General features: G+C 33.3%; 1 protein-coding gene across 8 annotated transcripts in view; it reads left to right on the top strand.

Moving 5' to 3' along the window:
• Positions 1-19,995, top strand: part of UBE3A (ubiquitin protein ligase E3A) — a 109,377-nt gene that overhangs the window by 66,097 nt on the left and 23,285 nt on the right. For all 8 annotated transcript variants that reach the window (XM_056807198.1, XM_016424834.2, XM_016424833.2 and 5 more), the window contains one exon: positions 11,890-13,139. In XM_056807198.1, coding sequence (XP_056663176.1) covers positions 11,890-13,139 — 1,250 coding nt within the window. The remainder of the gene's footprint in view (positions 1-11,889; positions 13,140-19,995) is intronic.

Genomic DNA, 19,995 nt, shown 5'->3' with positions numbered 1-19,995 from the left:
TTAAGTACTATTTCTTACAGGAAGCCTATTTTTATCACGAAATTATATTTATGATCACAAAGAAAAGGAATATTGGCTCATTATTCAATTTCTACCTGTGTCTATGAACCTGGAAGATAGATTTATAAGCTGAACACTTAATGAAGACCTCTTCAAGTTCTCCAAGAAAAGACTCTTCAAGGGATTCTTGGAAAAAGTGATTCTAGAAGCAGATCTCCACTTTAACCAAAAGAACTTTAAGCTCTTTGTCCTAGTTTAATGGGGAGCTGCCTTCAAAAAATAAAAGCTGCAGGAGAAAGAAAAGTCGACCTGAAAATTTTAATAATCAAAATTTCAACATCCTCAATAAAAATGTTTCTACTGCCCTGTTTACAACCTTCATGAGGAAGACTTTCTAAATGAATCAATCACTGTTTCAGATAGGTAAATATTAGAACATTGTTTTAAATTGTTAACTCTAAATTTACTTTCATGGTTGTAGAGTTATTTGCAGTATTTCTTTTAGTAACTTGACATTTATGATCATTTATGGAAATATTTAATAAGTATGTCTAGCTATGTTAGCTATAAAGATTATTGAGTGCTTTTAGCCTTTTCTACAATATCAGTAACAATTTTAGCAGTAGGTTTATAATTTTGGAGTTAAAAAGGCTCAATGCTCCCTCTATTATTTTTTAAAATATAATATAATCCTTGTTTTCTTTCATTGGCCCCCTTTATGTGAACTACTATTGTATACACCAACTGAGTTTGTGGGAAACTGGAAGGAAATTTTATGGTCATATCTTCAAGTAGGTGAAAACTTACAATATTCTCCCAAAGTTTTTTTCTTATTTGTGTAAAATACCTTTTTTCCCTCAAAAATGTTTTTAGAAATATGGAATTTTTTATTGAAAAGTTTTTATCATTATAATAAGCTTTCCTTAAGCTGAATTTAGAAACATGGGAAATGGGTAATAGAAAAATTTTTTTCCTAATCTTTGCCCAGTTTAAAGTACACCTAGCTACAAAATGATTTGCTTTCTTTCCTTCTGATATAGATACATCCTAAAGGTCAAATTGCATTATAACTTAAAGTGGAACTTTGATAGAACTCAGAAAAAAAGAACTTTGGATTCAAAATTTTGAACTTTTAGAGTCAGAACAACCCCTATTCTAGCGTCAGTTTTGTCACAAACTTTTTACTTTCATGTTACATGTTCTCCCTATACCCTAATCTATAAAATGATGATTATGGAATAGGTCATCTTTCAGGAACTTTCACACTTCAATCTTGTGAGCTAGAGCCCAGAATTGCTTTAAAAAAACAAACAAAAGACCCCTACCTTTTAGAGTTAGTGGCAAAACAGTCGTTTGTCTTGTTAGCAAATTTGAAGATGAAATGATATAATAGAAGAGCATGAGGATCCCCTGGCTATATTCTCCCTTCCAGACATTTAGATCTTTTTGAGTGTTACTGATGAATATTTGGTGTTAAGGTAGATTTTTTTTTTTTGGTCAACTTTATTGGAATCTTTAAGGTTAAGTATCAGGAAGTGACTTTTAAAAATGGTTGGTTTTTTTTTAATGCCCCTCCCTATCTGTTTATAGTTTTGAAGTTTATAAACATATAAACATGCCTTTCAAATTATTCTTAGCCAGGTTTTAATAGAAATTTTATGAAATGTATTTTGAAACAAGTTTAACTAAATCTTTTTTTGTTTTACTATAAAAATCATCATGAAGATGAATCTTGAAGTATTAGTTATATCTAAGCAAGGATATCCAAACAGCATAGGAGAATGAAAAATGTGGTTTTGATATTATTTTAAATCAGTCAACTTGTTTAAAATGGAAAGCTTAAGTACAAAATCCAATAGACTTTCTTTTAGTTGGGTGTTATTTTTTTAGAACAGGAATTTAAAAAAAGAAAGAAAGAAAGGAATTCATTATTAATCAAAATAATAATAAGGTCTGGTTATCTTGGCTTTATTTGGTATACATGCTTTTCAATGTATTTGACATATATCATCAGTTCAATGAAATCAGTACGCTAGGGCATACCTCATCTTCTCCATTCTAAAGATGAGATCATTCAGTAAGTTATTAATGTAAATGAATCTGGAGACTAACTCACCTGAATCTTGATCTACTTGACTCTAACTCAGTTGCTCTTAATTCCTCTTTTATTTCTTCCTTGGGATTCAAGCACCATGATTGAGCCAGGGTGGTAAATAAATGAGGAAGCTGTATCTATAAAGCAAAATTTCCTATAATGGTTGGAACAGTGACCTAGTCACCCAAGCACTTCTAGAACATGAGTTTTTAATGTGCACATTCTCATTCCATTAGAAGATACATAAAGGCACAGCTAAAAAGAAAGTAAAGACTTGGGTTCAACATTGAGAGTAGTTTGGATTTTTTTCCCCCTTAACGCACACTTTTGTGAAAAGTCCACTTGGGATTGACAGAATAAAATCCTATTTCCTGCCACCTTTTTGATGATCATTAAAACTCCGTGAAGGAGAAATTGGACACTGAAAGCTCTTATGAGAGAATTTGATGCTGGTTATATTCTTAAAAGAATTGGTAGGCTTGCAGTTTGTGAATGAATTATATTCCAATGTAACTCTGTATATAATTAATTTTTGTTCTAGAATCAAAGATTATATGGTACAAAAGGAAATAAAAGAGTTCTATTCTGTCTGCAGCATTACCCTTAGTTGAAATTCAGAAATAGAAGTTTCTTTTGGCACCCTTTGTACCCCTCTTTATATCCATTTCAGAGGCTATTTGTAGACATAAGGACACTAGATACATAAGTTAACATTCTCATACCTGTATACTCTTCAAAATGCCCCACATTTCAATATTATTTACCTACCAATCCCCATCCTTTTAGGTAACTTGTTTCAACTAAATGTTAGTAAAATAGTAATTCAGTTGAACTTATTTGTACTGATATATAACTAAATGTAATATAGATTAAAGGGGAAACCTTAGAGCTCATCTAGTCCTACTTACCATTTTATATATATAAATATATAAATGAGGTCTAGAGAGGATAAGCAATCTTAAATTTTATTTGCACTGAACCAGTGCATCAAAGCCCTTTCATCCAACTAGAACAGTTTCCAAAACGTGTGTGTGTGTGTGTGTGTGTGTGTGTGTGTGTGTGTGTGTGTGTGTGAGAGAGAGAGAGAGAGAGAGAGAGAGAGAGAGAGAGAGAGAGAGAGAGAGAGAGAGAGAGAGACATGTTTTTAAAATTAATTTTTTAAAAATTATTTTAAAAGTTCATGATTGCAGATGGGTTGCTCAGTGAATAGAGAGCCACTCCTGGAGACCAGAGGTCCTGGGTTCAAATCAAACCTTAGACACTTCCTAGCTATATGACTAGGCAAGTCACTTAAATTGCCTAGTCCTTATCACATGCAGGTGATACTTAATATACATTCCCAGATGGGATATGGGTTTTAAAAAATGAAGTCCATCGACTCCAGGTTATGAATTCCTGACCTACAGAAACTTAAATTTTTAAAGGAAGATGGTTGTGAATCCATGTTGATGTACCTTCCTGAGATGGCATTTTAACAAATGGGATCTACCAAAATTCAGGAAATAATGGAGAAAGGCATATAGGTTATATAATGCAGTGGTCCTGCTTAAGTCTATCCCTTTACACTCCCCTACACTATTTCTGCTTTTCATAGTAATTGTGACACAGTGATACAGAAGGGTAGAGAACAGTGGAGACCTAGTTTATGTGCATGTTTTATTTGTAATTAAAACAAGATTCTTAAATCTTGATTGATAATAATTCCAAGGGTAATTGGAGGTCATAGACACTGAACCGTATTTTAAACCATTACTTTTAACAATTTCTCTCACTTAACCCCCCTCCCTCCATCCCAGACAAATCATTTTTTATCATTTAACAGTTTTCCAAGTATTGTTAACATATTTTAATACTTTGATTCACAACATAATGTTAGCTAAATAGCACTTTATGATTTGTGAAGTACATTATGCTATTTCATTTGATCCCTACAACCCTTTGTGTTGGTTATATTATTAACCCCATTTTACATTTGAAGAAATTAAAGCTGACTTGCCCATGGTCACAAAACTATTAAATATCTCTGAGGCAAAATTTTAACTAATTTTCCTTACTATAAATTTGGTACTCTAACCATTATACCATCTAGCTTCTTCAACCACCTTCTTTCAGGAGGTGGGCAAGGCCAACAAAATCAGCCTTTTCCAAAAGAAAGGGAGTTGAGATTTTAATTAAATCAAACATTTAGTAAGCATACGCTTTCAAAGATAAAAATTACAAATTTATGGGGATGAGACATATGCACAAATAATTATAGTGCAAATAATTATATCAAACGAGATCAAATAGTGAAAAGAATCTATTTTGGTTGGGTTTGGGTGTTGGTAGGAGAGATCAGTGAAATTATCATGGAAAAAGTAGCACCTGGATTGAGTCTGAAAGGGAAAAGCTTCAAATAGGCAGAGATTAAAGGAAAGAAGTCCATTTTGACTTTTCATAACAGAGGCTTTGAGATTGCTCAAGAAAGTGGTGGTGGCTTGTGAAGAGCTACTTATTCGGCTTAAGGGAAAAGCATGAAAATAGGTAGAATGGTTGTGAAAAGCCTTCATTGATAAGTTTAAATGTGGGAACCACTGAAGCTTTATGAGGAAGAAGATGCCATTTGTGTGACATGGGCTAAGGAGGCAGAAACTGGAGCCCCAATGACTGATTAAAGGGGTTTTAGTAGTCTGAACAGCCTGATTGATCTAGGATGGGAGTGGTAAAGCAGAAGGTAAATGCCAGAGATGTTTATGAATTGGGAGGGATAAGTTCTACTGATTCTTAATCCAATGGTCTCAGACATGAGAGAGGAAGATTTCATTCTGTCTTGGCAGATACTAATGATGGGGGGGTTAAAAGGAATTTAGTAGGAAAAATGGATAATGATCTATCAGTAAGCAGTTCATCTGTGCTAAGATTTGAGGTTATAAAGAAAGACAAATGCCCAGTCCCTACCCTCACCAAGTTTGCTTTCTAATGAGAAAGAAAACATGCTAACAACAACTCTGTCCATACAGCATAAGTACAGCCAAGTAGATAAATGGTCACATCTAAGAGAAGGCACTAAAAGGAAAGGGCACAGGGACAGGCATTATGCATAAGGCAGAACCTAAACTGGGGCTTGAAGGAAGCTGGGGTATCCAGTAGGAAGAACAGATCCTGGAGTGCACTGCACCAATGAAGCCACTTTGATACAAAGGCACAGAATGACCTATGGGAGGACAATAAGCAGAGTTCAATTGTAGAATGTATACAGAGAAGGAAACTGTTAGCAGTCCAGAAAGGGAGCTTTAAAAGGCCAGTCTAGGCCAAGCCATGAAGGGCTTCAAGTGTTATAGAATTTTATATTTGATCCTGCAGGTAATAGCAAATCACTGAAGTGGTTTCTCAAATTATTTTTTGAAGCAAAGACTGAGCAAATTCATAGAGATTATTCATATTTATATAATACTTTGAGATTTAGTGTTTTTTTCACATATCTAGGAGGTAAGTTGTGTATTTATTATTCCCATTTTTACAGTTTAAAAAACTGACCCCAAATGTTAAGTGCTCATTGTCAATAACCAAGTAAATTCAAATCTGTGACTATTCTGATTTTTGTGCTGAAAGCATTTCTCCAGCAAAAAGCAATATATGCTCTACTTCACCCACTGTTTTGCCTACAATTCTTGGAAACCTATCACTGAAGATACATTTTAGGAATATATATGACTAGTGACCTTTCTGTGATACCATTAAATTATATCCTAGTGTTATCTCTTAGACTTTACCGTTAATTTTATGCAATATTATATATAAATGATTATACCAATTAGGAATCGTATGTGGGCTCTTGAGATATTGCCATTGTGGACCTCGAATCTTTAGTGGTTTTGTTTCTCAGACTTTAATGATTGAATTTGGAATTTAGAAAGGAAACTATTTGTACTCAGATTGCCCATTTTTATTATATATAAAATATAATTATATGTCTTTTAGGAAGACAGTATGCTAAAGTGTTTTTATCAGGATCTATGTAAATAAGAACATAAAATGACTATTTTAGAGATTCTGTTTCTATCACTGGCACTATTTGTGGAAGAGCATCATTATTTTCCCTGGTATCAGCTTCATGAAGCCATAGCTCCTCTTGAAAACCTTATATCCTTATAATTTATGGATTTATCTGATTTCATTTAAGTATTTTTTAACTTATATCAGTTCTGGGAATAAAGATTTCTGCAAGTTTCCTCCTTGCTATATAAAATAGTGTGGCCTTTGAATTTGTACTAGTTCCTTTCTCACTGTCCTGGTTACTACCTTACTAATGTGCCTCATTTTCTCAATAACTTCTAAAAAGGGTCCAGAAATGGACATGGTTCCAGATGTGGTCTTCCCTGGAACAGTCCCTGGAACAGATTATGGTGGTACAATTAACTCCAAAGATTTTGGATGTTTTCTATTAATGCTACCTAAGAGAACATATTAATTCTTGGAAGTTACTATAACACAATGCTGACTTATTGCACTTGCACTCAGCCAGTTTAAAGACCACTTTCCCTTATAAACTGTTTTCTAGCCACATAAGATCATCTCCCACTTTTGCAGATGATTTTTTAAAAAATTAAGTGTAGGTCTTCACATTTATTCCTGTTAAATTTAGCTTGTTAATTGCCACCAGTTTTGTCAGTCCCCAAGTAATATTAATTTGCAAAAATATTGTACAGAACCGAGCGATACAAAGCCTTAGGGCAGTCCATCTTTCTTCAAGTTTATTCAGTTAAATGCCTTCTGTTTGTACTATACAAAAGAATAAGAGGGAAGAAATTTAGATATGACACTCCCTCTAATGGTAATACAAAAATACAAAGAGTTATTATGATAATGGTGAAAGTAGTGAAGATAATAATGCTTATATAGTGCCTTGCCTACTTTGTGCACTTTATCAATATTATCTCATTGGAGCCTCACAACAACCTTGAGATGTACAATTCCTATTTTAGAGTTAAGTAAACTGAGGCAAACTGATTGTTCCTTGTTGAAATCTAGATAGACTGTGTCTAAGACATTCACTTAATATAATTTACCTACCATATCAAGTAACAAAATCAGGTTTATCCAACATGCCTTTGTCCTTTTTTTTTTTGGTATATTCTGAGAGTCATGGTTCCTATTATTCCCTTTTTAAGTGCCAAATAGCTTAGTCTTTCATAATCTTTTTTACAGTTTTTCTAGGAACTGAAATAAAATTGACAAGTCTGAAGAATGCACTTTTTTCCTCTTTAAAAAATGGCTTAGCATTTGTCCCATCTCCAGGTATTAGTTCCTTCATTGGGATCTTTCTTTGATTAAGTATAATTAAAAAGCTCTCATTGTCTTTAGAATTTACCAAAAGCCTCAGCTTATACTTAAATTTTGCCTTATTGACATCCTGATAGGATTTTAACTTTTTTTTTAATGTTCATTCTTAGTTAACCTCTTGCTTTCATTCTTTCTGTTTTGTTATTTTTATTATAGATAATAATAAATGAATCATCTCTTTTGAGCTGATTTTATTACTAAAATATTAGGTCATGAAATCCTCCCTATCTCTGAAATCTTTAAAAATGAAATAAGGTGCTGCCAAGACTAATTATATTTAAAAAATTGGGAAAATCAAATTCAGGGAAAAGAAACAAGAGTGACTTATGGGAGCAGCTAAAAGGCTCAATAGAAAGAGAGCCAAGCCTAGAGTCAGAAGGGAATTAGAAAATCATCTAGGTCAGCTCCCTTAGTTTACATATAACGAAACTGTGGCCCAGACAGGTTGTGGCTTTCTAAAGGACTCACTTTTTCCCCTCCTTCCAATCTTACAAGGGAATTTTACTTCATTGAAATTGACACCAACTTTTGGTTAACTCTACATATATTTTATGAGATACTGGTGATAGTTTATATTCTAACCTGTTATTGCCCTTGGTTGTCATGTCTCTTCTTGGCATGAGAATTATTTTATTAGTCAAGGAATCTTAGACCTCCTTGTTACTCTTTTGTTTTGGATAAACTTTTATGGAAAGCAATGATAGAGTTGTCCTTACTTTAGGCTATCATTTTTCTGGGAATTAAGAAATTAACTAACTTAAAAAAAAAAACACAAAAAACTATTGGATTCCCAAATGTATGTTTAGATAATATGGATGAGTCATGCTAAGATGATTTCTAACTGTACTTTTCCTATTTTGTTAGCAATCATCAACCCTAACACTTTATTTTTAACAGTTTTGAACTATATATTTTCTTAAGTTGGCTTATGTGTTGAATTCTCCCCATAATCATAAAGTGATTGATAAGTTTTTTCTGCTAAGTTCCACGTGTTTTTTTAATGTGCTTTAAAGTTAGAAACTTGCTTTAATTAGTGTCATTGTAAAGCACACAAGATTTTAAATTGAATGAACCCCAGTGGTCATCTAGTCCAACTTCTACCTATCTAAATTATGAATTTCATCTGTAACATTTCTGACAAAGTCTTTTGATCTCTGCTAAGAACTAGAAATAGGGAACTCATGATTTCCTAGAGGCAGTCCATTTTATTTTGAGACAACTTAAAAGTATTAGTAAATTTTTCTGTCCATCAAGATAAAATTTGATTTTTTAGACATACCTGTAAAGTTTGCTCTGTAGGGCTAAGAAGAAAAGATCTAACCCTTCTATAAGTTAGTTTTCCAAATACTTAAGAATAGCTACCTTCCTTCACAATCCATCCCTTCCCCTTAGCTTCTCTTCTCCAGATCCTTCAGCCAATCCTGACATGAATTGGAAGTATTGTACATCTTTTCACCATCCTAAATATATGTTTTTAGAAATACTTTATTGGATTATTGATTTGGGAGATAATTTAATCTTTCTTAAAATTGATTATTTTACCATTGAAGGACAGACATTTCCAAATTTCTTGCTAGGCCTGAATTTATATTCTTATATAATTTGATGCCACCTATACACTAAACCCAGGGAGAAAGCCTAGTCAAGAATGAGAAATAGAGGCTGACTTTGCCTGGCACAGAAGAATCTTTTAATTTCATATTAGATGAGTTGACAGAGATTACAATGTTTCATCCCATCCCATAAGTTCTGACCTCTTTGACACCATTACATTAATGAGCTTTTTCCTAAATGTAGGGCCAGGAATCTGGTAAAACCACAGTAGTATTTGGAGGTGGTATGGGGAGAATGAGGTTCAGTCCTTGTTTGGGGACTATTTCTATTATAAGCAGCCACCATAGATCTCTTTGCCGAGTACCTGATGCTTACCAGTACTATCGTGTGATCTGTCAAATACTTGGAGAAGTTGGGAGAAAGAAGGGATAAGAGCTCTTCTGTATACTTTAGAGATGGTAGGAGGAAATGATGGAAACTATAAAGTATCTCTGTCCTTGTCACTTTATTTCAGTTAATATGTATTTGAAGTAATGTGGGTATCTCAATTTAACTGTAGGATATTTTTTAACCCTCACCTTCTGTCTTAAAATCATTACTAAATATTGATTCTACAGCTGAAGAGCAGTAAGGACTGGGTATTTGAGGTTAAGTAACATGCTCGGGATCACATAGCTCTGAAATATCTGAACCAGATTTGAAACCAGGATCTCCCATCTCCAAGCCTGGCTGTTTATCCACTAAGCCATCTAACTGCCCCATATAATAGTATATTCCTTATATTACTTCCTTTATATTCTTGTTTCCATCACCCTACTAGCAAATAAGATTATATGTAATGTTCTATAAAAACCTTGAGTGCCATGTAAATGTGAATTGCTGCTGTTGCTGCTGCTACTACTGCTACTAAGACTACCTAGTACTATAAAGCCCCCTTATTACTTGCCTACATGTAATAGCCTTCAAACTAGTAATAAAATATAAAAGGAGAAAGAACCTTAGAGATTATCTTATCCAACTTTCTCATTTCACAGGTGAGTAAATTGAGGCCCACAGAGATTTAAGTGACTCATCTAAAGTCACATAAGTGCTAGTTGTCTCAGTCTTCCTGCCTACAGCCCAGTCAGTGCTCTCTCTAATCTGTTCTTATACAGACCTCATCATAGTATTCCTCTACTCAAAATTCTCTAGTGGTTTCCTATTGGCTTTGGAATAAAATGAAAACTCCTTTTGCCTGACATTCAATACCTTCCACAGTCATTTTGACCTTACCTGTAGGATGTACCTTGCAGCTGATCAAAAATTACTCCCTTTTCTGTCCCTCATACATATTCAGTGGTTCCTTTCTTTATCATTTTGCCTAATATTTACACCAGTTGCTCACTGTTCCCTTTTCTTCAGGGAAAAGAGCTCTAGTTTGAAAATCCTTTAAACAATAATTTATTTTAATCCTCTATTCCCATACCTTAGACTGAAACAGGAATCCTCCCTACTCCCACTAATTATGTAGTAAGTAGTGAATTCTACTTCAAGGCCCCATACTTTCTAGTGGTATGGCCTTGGGCAAATCACTTAACCTTTCTAGGCTTCAGTTTCCTAAAGAATTTAGATGAGATATTCTATAAGTTCCCTTCCAGCTCTATTCCTATGACCATATACATAGTATGCTGCCTTTTTTGATTCGAAACTGAAGACGTATGAGATAGCATGACATGGTTGAAAGAGCATTTCTTGAGGTTAGGGAACTACAGTTCTAGATTCTGCCTATGAAGGTGGTTGACTTTGGAAAAGTCACTTAGTTTCAATTAGGTCTCATTTTCCTCATCTATACCAAAGTCTTTATCAGCTTTTCAATTCTTTAAGATTCTGTTATTCAATTCACTGAAGCATTTTTTCTGGAAAACATCTGGAATAAAATAGAAAAAAAAATAAAAGACATTATTGTGTTTGCATATGGAAGTAGAAATGGAGCTAATAAAACTGTAGGGCTCTATTTCCAGTTTGGGAACAGGGATATCTTTTCTACTTTCCTTTTACATGGGAAATGAAACAAGAGGAAGTTATTAGAATGAAGGGGATGACAAGAAAGAGACTTGCCAAATTAGCTATTTTGGACATAAAATGAAGTTTCAATATAAATTTGATTGATGTAATAATAATCATTTCCATATAAAAAGGACAATTGTCATTAAGATTAAAAAAACTTTTAAGTATTTATTTTACTTGTTTTCAAGTTCTTCATGTTTTATATTGTTGAAACATGAACTAATGAAATAATTTTTTAAAAGCATTTATTAAGTGCTTACGAGATACCCCAAAACGTGCTAAACATTAGGAATGTAAGTATAAGTAAACAAGACAATCCCTATATTCAAAGAGTTTACAATCTAATAGGATAAGACCATTAATAAAGTTGATCTAGAAACGGTCTGGGTAAAACAAAACCCAGGGCCCCAGAGTTCAGATTTCAGTGAGAGAATTTGGGAAGGTTGACAAAAATGAACTTTACTTATTTATTCATTTCGTTTATTTAGATTTGATTTAATATATTTATTAAGCTGGAGTGAAAATGCATAGTCATAAAATTTTATTTGTATTTTTGTTTATATAGCTACATTTCAATTAATGTAAATTTAAAAACCCATGAAATGACCACATTATCCTCAGTCACACTGAATATTTTCTTTGGTCTGGGACTGATTACCATATTATGCAGGATAACATAGAATTACACAGAATAAACTATATTCTAAGTGTTTAAAATGTATCCTAGGAGTGCATAGTTACTTTTTTGAGTCATCAAGCATTAACAGTATTGATTACAAAGTATTTATCTTTGCTTTTTTATTAGATATTTTTGAAAAGTGAATATTTGATTTATAAAAATGTCTTTCTTTTTTCTTCCCCTAACTTTATAGATGTGACTTACTTAACAGAAGAAAAGGTATACGAAATTCTTGAATTATGTAGAGAGAAAGAGGATTTTTCCCCTTTAATACGAGTTATTGGAAGAGTATTTTCTAGTGCTGAGGCCTTGGTACAGAGCTTCCGTAAAGCTAAACAACATACAAAGGAAGAACTTAAATCTCTTCAAGGAAAGGATGAAGACAAGGATGAAGATGAAAAGGAAAAAGCTGCATGTTCTGCTGCTGCTATGGAGGAAGATTCAGAAGCATCATCCTCAAGGATAGGTGATAGCAACTCTCAAGGAGATAACAACTTACAAAAGTTAGGCCCTGATGAAGTATCCGTGGATATTGAAGCAATCAGAAGAGTCTACAACAGATTACTTTCTAATGAAAAAATAGAAACTGCCTTTCTTAATGCACTTGTGTACTTGTCACCTAATGTGGAATGTGACTTGACTTATCACAATGTGTACTCTCGGGATCCTAATTATCTGAATTTGTTCATTATTGTCATGGAGAATGGAAATCTTCATAGCCCTGAATATCTGGAAATGGCTTTGCCATTGTTTTGCAAAGCAATGAGCAAATTACCGCTTGCAGCTCAAGCAAAACTGGTTAGACTATGGTCTAAATACAGTGCAGACCAGATTCGGCGAATGATGGAAACGTTTCAACAGTTAATTACTTACAAAGTCATAAGCAATGAATTTAATAGTCGTAATCTAGTGAACGATGATGATGCCATTGTTGCTGCTTCAAAGTGCTTGAAAATGGTTTACTATGCAAATGTAGTAGGAGGAGAAGTAGATACAGATCATAATGAAGAGGAAGATGAAGAGCCCATCCCAGAATCCAGTGAATTGACACTTCAGGAGCTTTTGGGAGAGGAGAGAAGAAACAAGAAGGGTCCTCGAGTAGACCCACTAGAAACTGAACTTGGTGTTAAAACTATAGATTGCAGAAAACCACTTATCCCTTTTGAAGAGTTTATTAATGAACCACTGAATGATGTTCTAGAAATGGACAAAGATTACACTTTTTTCAAGGTAGAAACAGAAAACAAATTCTCTTTTATGACTTGTCCCTTTATATTGAATGCTGTCACCAAGAACTTGGGATTGTATTATGATAATAGAATCCGCATGTACAGTGAACGACGCATTACTGTTCTCTACAGCTTAGTTCAAGGACAACAGTTGAATCCATATTTACGACTCAAAGTCAGACGTGATCATATCATAGATGATGCACTCGTCCGGGTAAGTCATGTGATAATATGAAACGCATGCTAGAATATTAGCAAATCAGTGATAGGAAAGATGGAGAAGCCAATGTATGGTTCTATATGCTGAATTGATTTTATAACTATTTGGGAATATGTAGTATGTCAAGATGAGAGCATACTGTAATATGGAAGTGATGGTGAGTGTAGAAACCATAGACACAATTTAATTTCTTCTCTTGAGTAATGCAGTAGGACTATGACTTTTGCCCATCAAATTCAAAGTTATCAATTTTATATTCTTTACAAACAAAAGATATGTCTTTACATTAATATACGAGTTTCCTCTTTTACTAGAAGAGAATAGAGTTTTTCATTTCTGCAAGAGCATAATAAAAGTGTTCTATCAGCCAGTTCCAAGTGTTGGATAATTTAAATTTAAAAGAGAAATTAAAGGCAGTAGAAGATACCCCAAATCCAGAGGCAAAGGCCACAAACATTAGAAGAGAAAGATGATTAGTGGCTCCAGTACAGACAATAAGCAGGCATCATTTACTTGCATTACTGACAATTCTTTTTTCAAACATTATATGTGAATCATAAGATTTAGAGCTAAAAGGGTACCTCAGATCTATTCAAGCTCACTCAGTTTACAGATAAGGAAATTGTGGCCCTCTCAGAGAAAGGGGAAAAGCTTTGCCTGGGACCATAAAAATAGTCAATAGCTTGGATTTGGACCCAGGTTTTCCCAAGTCCAGTATCATACTATGCAGCTCAGATCCCACTTTCTACAAAAGGCCTTTCCCTGCCCTCCACAATACTATACTTGCCTCTACTTTCTGAATTTAGAATGTGAACTCCTTGACAATGAGACTATAATTTTGCCTTTCTTTTATATATCCCCTGTACTTAGTGCAGGGCCTGGCTTATCTAGAGATTTTTACGCCTTACTTTCAATTATTTTTGCTAATGGAGGACAAGGCTAGTACAGGTGAATGAAAACTACAAAATGATTCCAAATTATCACTATGAACCCAGGAAACTGAAAGAAATGGCCTTTTATCATCTTCTTTCTGCAAATCATCACATGGAACTATGGGTAAAATAGTAGAAATGACATAAATAAAAATATTAGGAGGAAGGGACAAAAATTGGCTCTAGAATGATGGAAAATTAATTATGCTATATTATAGTATTTTAAAATCACTAAATAAATTTGATCCATGTTATTTTGCTCAAACTAATTTTAAAAAACAACTTTATTGTAGTTTCATCATGGAAAAATACTTTTTGTTCTGGTTTCGAACAAATTGAATATCTTACCTACTCAAGGAATAAAGATCAATAGTTTACACTAATGGAATCAATAATCATGTGGTAGAGTTATTTTTTAGAAGTTATAGTAGACTTTGATTATGTAGTTTGACCTAGTAGATAGATAAGTAGAGTAACCTTGAAGCTAGGAAGACCTGTTTCTGATACTTATTGGCTTTGTGACCTTGAACAAGTCACAGCTTCTTAGTGTTCTAACTAACTCATATAGAATATCAATTGCAGAGAAGATGCTAACTTGGATTGGTAGAATGCAGAGATTTAAGTTCTAAATTCATAGGTAAATCTTAATTAACTTGGTAATTACACAATTAGGCAAATCTGTTTTACTAATTGTAAAATAAAAAGTTTCTTAATACTAGAGGACTAGTTCCCTGGTTCTCTTTGCAAAACAGAAGTTCATTGGATAGTGGCAAAAAGCCTTAGAGCAGACAAATGACAGATATACATCTCTCAGGGCAACTAAGGGGCTCAGTGGATAGAAAGCCAGACCTGAGAAAAAGAGGTCCTGGGTTTAAATCTATTCTCATACATTTCCTAGCAATATGACTCTGGGCAAGTCACTTAACCCTAGTTGCCTAGTCTTTACCACTTTTCTGCCTTGGAACTAGTACTTAGTATCAATTCTAAGATAGAAGGTAAGGGTTTAAAGAAAAGAAAAATACATCTTCCCTTCAGATTTGAGCTTACTTATCTTTTTTTTTTTCCAGTTTAACCATGTGATTCAGAACCACATGATTTAAATAACTAATTTTCAATCAGCAAATTCCTACAAATTTAGAGTGTTTGGTTGAAATTTAGACACTGTGTATATATGTAATAATATGGTATTTTCAAGGTAGATAGGGGTTCCAGAGGACAAAACTAGATATTAGGACTTTTTGGTATATTCCTTTGTTCTTTTTAGCTCTGTGGATACTACTGCTACTTGGGCAGTAATTATGCCTACCCTTCAAATAATAATGAAATCTTACTGTAAAGGACTTTAAAGACTTAGAGGGGGGAAAACTAGTGTTCTCAACTTCCTTTCCTTAAAAAATGAAGGAATCTCACAATTAGTAGGGGCTTCAAAGACCCTCTAATACAATCTACACTTGGACAATCACTCTTCCATTGAGGGTCACCAAACTCCAAAGGCAAAAAGAAAAAAGTTCACTGACGGATATTTCTAATTGTTGGAATGTTATTCCTTACATTAAGCTAAAATCTTTCAGCAGTATCCACCAATTCCTTGTTCAATAGAACAAGGCTCTGGGCCAAACAGAATAGCATACAACAGTGGAAAGGAACTACATGTGAATCAGGAGGACTTAGCGCTGGAGTTTTTGTCACTCATTTCCTGTGGGACATTAGGGAAAGTCCTTACTTAATCTCTCTGGGCTTCAGTTCTCTCATCTGAAAAGCAGAGGGTCCAGTTGTAACTCTGGTCCTAGATCTATTCCATCTTCTAAAAGATGGGCCATCAGATACTTGAAAACATTTGTCATGAACTTGGGCCTTAGCCTCTCCCCAAGTCCTCTCACAATATAACCAGTAACTCCAACCAGTCCTTACTCACATGTAATGTTGGCCATGGTTAAAGTTTAAAATATATAGCATGTCCTCATAAAATTATCACTGTCTCCAGTTCTGGAGGAATGAGGCCAAAACCCATTTAAGAAGAACTATTAATGGTAAGTTTGCTGTATTGTCCTTTGTTTTTCATACCTTCAGAGATTTGGAAATTAAAATATATTATTTTGGCTAAGAAAGACCTAAAACATCAAACTGTGGCTAAGTGAATATAAATACAAGACAGTTAATTTTATTGACAGATGAATTTCTAACCACTTCCAAATTTGTGATGAAATAATAAATTAAGATTTACTCATATATACCGCATTTACCCACCTAAAAGTCAAAATTATCTATAAAACTGTTTGAGAGTGGTATTTGAAGATCATCTTTCAAATGACCACTTTCTCTCTAAAATTGCAGGTGCTTTCTCTAGGCAGGTTAAAATAATCTCATTTGTTTAAAGAAAAATAAACATATAGCATATCAGTAATTACCAAAGATAAAAAGGATAAAATACAAAGTTCAGAGAAATTTTAGCAAAATTTTACCTTGAACTAGATAAAGATTCATAACCTGCATATGTTTTATAAAATAAATGAAAAAGAGAATGGGGCATCAAGCAGTAATCATTAAGCCTTATAGAATCATAAAATAGGAGAGCTTGAAAGGCTCTTGGAGACTATTTCATCCAACTTCTCTATTTTACACATTAGGAAGCTATGACCAAGGGACTTAAACCAGTTATTGGTAGAACTAGGACTAGAAATAGAAAGCCTTCATAATCAGGGCTCTACATATTTATCAGGGATAGGTTAAATGGATAGGTTAAAATGTATGGATTCCACCTTCTAAGCATGGATAATTATTTTTCTTCTTGAGGGGAGATGTACAAAAACATCATAATAACATAATATTTTCATAGTGCTTTAAAGTTTAACGGTATATCTTTTGCAAGTACGGGTTTTAAAGGAAAGCCAGATCTTTCCACTTTTTTCATTTTGTACCACATTGTGTGGGAACATGACTCTGCCCTGTAGCTTTAATTTGGTATTTTATCTCTGTGTATGCAAACCATAGTTGAAGAAAAAGAATGAAGAATCTTACAGTTCTGAACCATTGAAAGTGTATGGAATGACTTTAGTTTCAGTTTCAATAGTTTCAGTAGGAGTAGGAATATAATTATAATCACTAGACTAAAGGAGAGGACTTTGCTTTTAAGTTTCCTTAATCTCAACACAGACATGTAAACAAAGTGAATTTAAAATCCAAAATATTTACATTTTGATCAAAGAAAGGAAAGTAGCAAAATAATAGTAATTGCTTACTTGTCCCTATCTTGATTTCTTTTTCCTCGATGTGTTTATAAGATTTTGTCAGTTATTTTTTTGTATCATTGTCTTAATGTATATTCTAATTCTGCTTTCTTTGTTCTATATCTATGTCCCTTTGTATTTATGTATTAGTGTTCATATTTCTCATTTTTTACATCTTACTAGTATTCCATTACATTAATTTCCCATGTTTTTATTATTGGCATTATAAGTTGTTTCCCATTTTCACTTATTACAAGTAAAACTGTACAGATAGATATTATATTGTTTAGTTTTTTAAAATCACTTTATTACCTCAAATTCACTAGTATGTAAGGTATATTAAATCCTTTTTAAATGCACAAAGTAATGGTAACAATCATAATGAATTATGGAAAGAATAAGAATTATTTATAATTAGTAGATCATTTTATGTAAATGGTTCTCTCCTAACATATTTAAAAACTATTTTTCCTTAGTTTGTTGAACTATTCCCACTTAAACATTTTACATAATCTTTATTTTTGCTTAACAAACCTTTGAAGATGACACGTTTCTTGTCTTAATTGACTTAAATTACAAATCAATTTTGATTTTACTTTCCTGATTTTGTAACTTATCCTAATTTCTATTACCATAATTTTGTGCTCTTTTAAAATATAGGCAAATCTTGTCACATTCACATCAAACTTTAGCTCTCTCAATGTAAGCATGCAGTGTGGAGGAAAATTAGGCTATTAATGGCAAATAATGGTTCTTTCATTTTAAAAAATGTATTGAACAATGTTTAGAGGAGTGTAGACTCTAGTACACATTCTAGAAAACATTGTTTTGGAATTGAGATGTAAGAAATAATGGATAAAATAAATTAACTTAAATGGGCATTTATGTTCAGAAAATTTACATGTACAAATTTACATTTGGGTGAATGCCAGGTATAAGAAGATAAGGAAGATGAACCCAGACTCTAGAGATAAGTCATAGTGTGAGAAGTGGTTTAGCAGAGCCCACAACATTCTTAGGGTGGCAAAATTGAGTAGGCATGTGAAGACTAGAACAGATACCTTACAAAATTGAATAGGGAATGCTTTTCCATAACTATAAACCAAATAAGACAGAGAAAAGGTCTAGGAACATCATAATATATTAGTGAGTATTAGACTTTCCAAAATGTTTGTTTCAGACTAGTATGTCTTCATTGTCCTTTTGACACGTGCATTTTGTTATAAAATTTATTAGCTCTTTTTCTGAAATAAATCTGTCCTGTCCTAAAATCACATGCAATTTTATGAGAAAATTTATATTAGAATACTTAAATCCAAGAGAAATGCTGAATTCATGTTTTTTTAATGACCTGAAATGCAAATTGCAGAGACAAGGTGCACTGTTATCTTCCTGAAGTACCCAGCCCATCTTAAGGATAAAAGCAGTTATTTACTATTTGTAAAGGATAGTCAGTGCTAATAGGTGCTTGACTCTATCATTAAGCATTTGTTCAATGCTTACTATGTGGCTGGAAATTGCCTCTGAAAATGAAATATTGCTAACTAGAGTTTGAAAGCATTGGGCAATATAAGTGCACCTGCTTACATGAGAAATATAGGCAGGTTAAGTATTGTGTCTTTCATTTCTGGAGTAAGACTATTTTTAATGGACTTGAGACTTTCATGTTCATAAATGTTTTACTGAAAAAGGCATTGCTTATATATCTAATAAAGAACTACACAATTACCAATTTTAGTCAATTAACAATATAATAAAAATAGACCTAGCAAAAACAATTATGAACATAGTTTATCTGGGATTTGGAGGGTATTTCAGTATCTTAGTTATAAACAAGGATCATCCTTGTGAGCATTGGTTTTTCTCATATTCTAGTTGTGCAGAAATGCTAGGTAAGAGAATTGATTATAGGATCATAAGTTTAAAGTTATAATATACCTTAGATGTCATTGAGTCTAACTCCCAAATTTTTAGATTGGGAAACTGAGGCTGGGAGTTAAGATTTGTTCCAAATCATCGGCCAAGTGTCTGAAGCAGGAATTGATCTTAGACTTCCTGACTCTAAGCCAACCACACTATCTTTTGAACCACCAAATACTAAGTATCAAGTCACTGAAGTGTACTATGTGCTATTTTCTGTGAGTAAATACAAAATAAGGGCATGATTTCACTGGCTTATCTTATTATGAAGGAACTGTAAGTAAAAGACTGATGGTAGTTAAGACCATAAAATGTTCCCATGTGACAAACATATAAATCTTACTGAGAATGAACTTGTTGTCATTTTATACATGCTCATATTTATTCTGTAGTCTGTAAATATGAATGACACTTATCAGATTTCATTTGGAAATGTTTGTACTCCACTGCATGTACAGTAGGGCCTCCCTTATCTGTGTTTTTGCTTTCCATAGTTACAATTATCCTTGGTCAACCTCAAGCTCTGGAAGTATCCCTAAGAAGTTCCAGAAATCTATCCCTATCCCCCTCTGATGAGGAAGGGGGTTGTGAGGGAGGGAGATGAGAGACTGCACAGCATTGATTTGAGGGGCAGGAATATGAAAGGGGGGGGGGGACATATATATATATATATATATATATATATATATATATATATATATGGGGTCAGTAAGTGTCTGTTTATATCCAAAGTTTCAATCATCCATGGTAGGTCTTAGAACATTAGTGGAT

This window comes from Monodelphis domestica, chromosome 8 (genome assembly GCF_027887165.1).
Source record: "Monodelphis domestica isolate mMonDom1 chromosome 8, mMonDom1.pri, whole genome shotgun sequence".
NCBI lineage: Eukaryota > Metazoa > Chordata > Mammalia > Didelphimorphia > Didelphidae > Monodelphis > Monodelphis domestica.
Note: the sequence above shows the minus strand (reverse complement) of the source record. Positions and strands in the feature narration are given on the sequence as shown.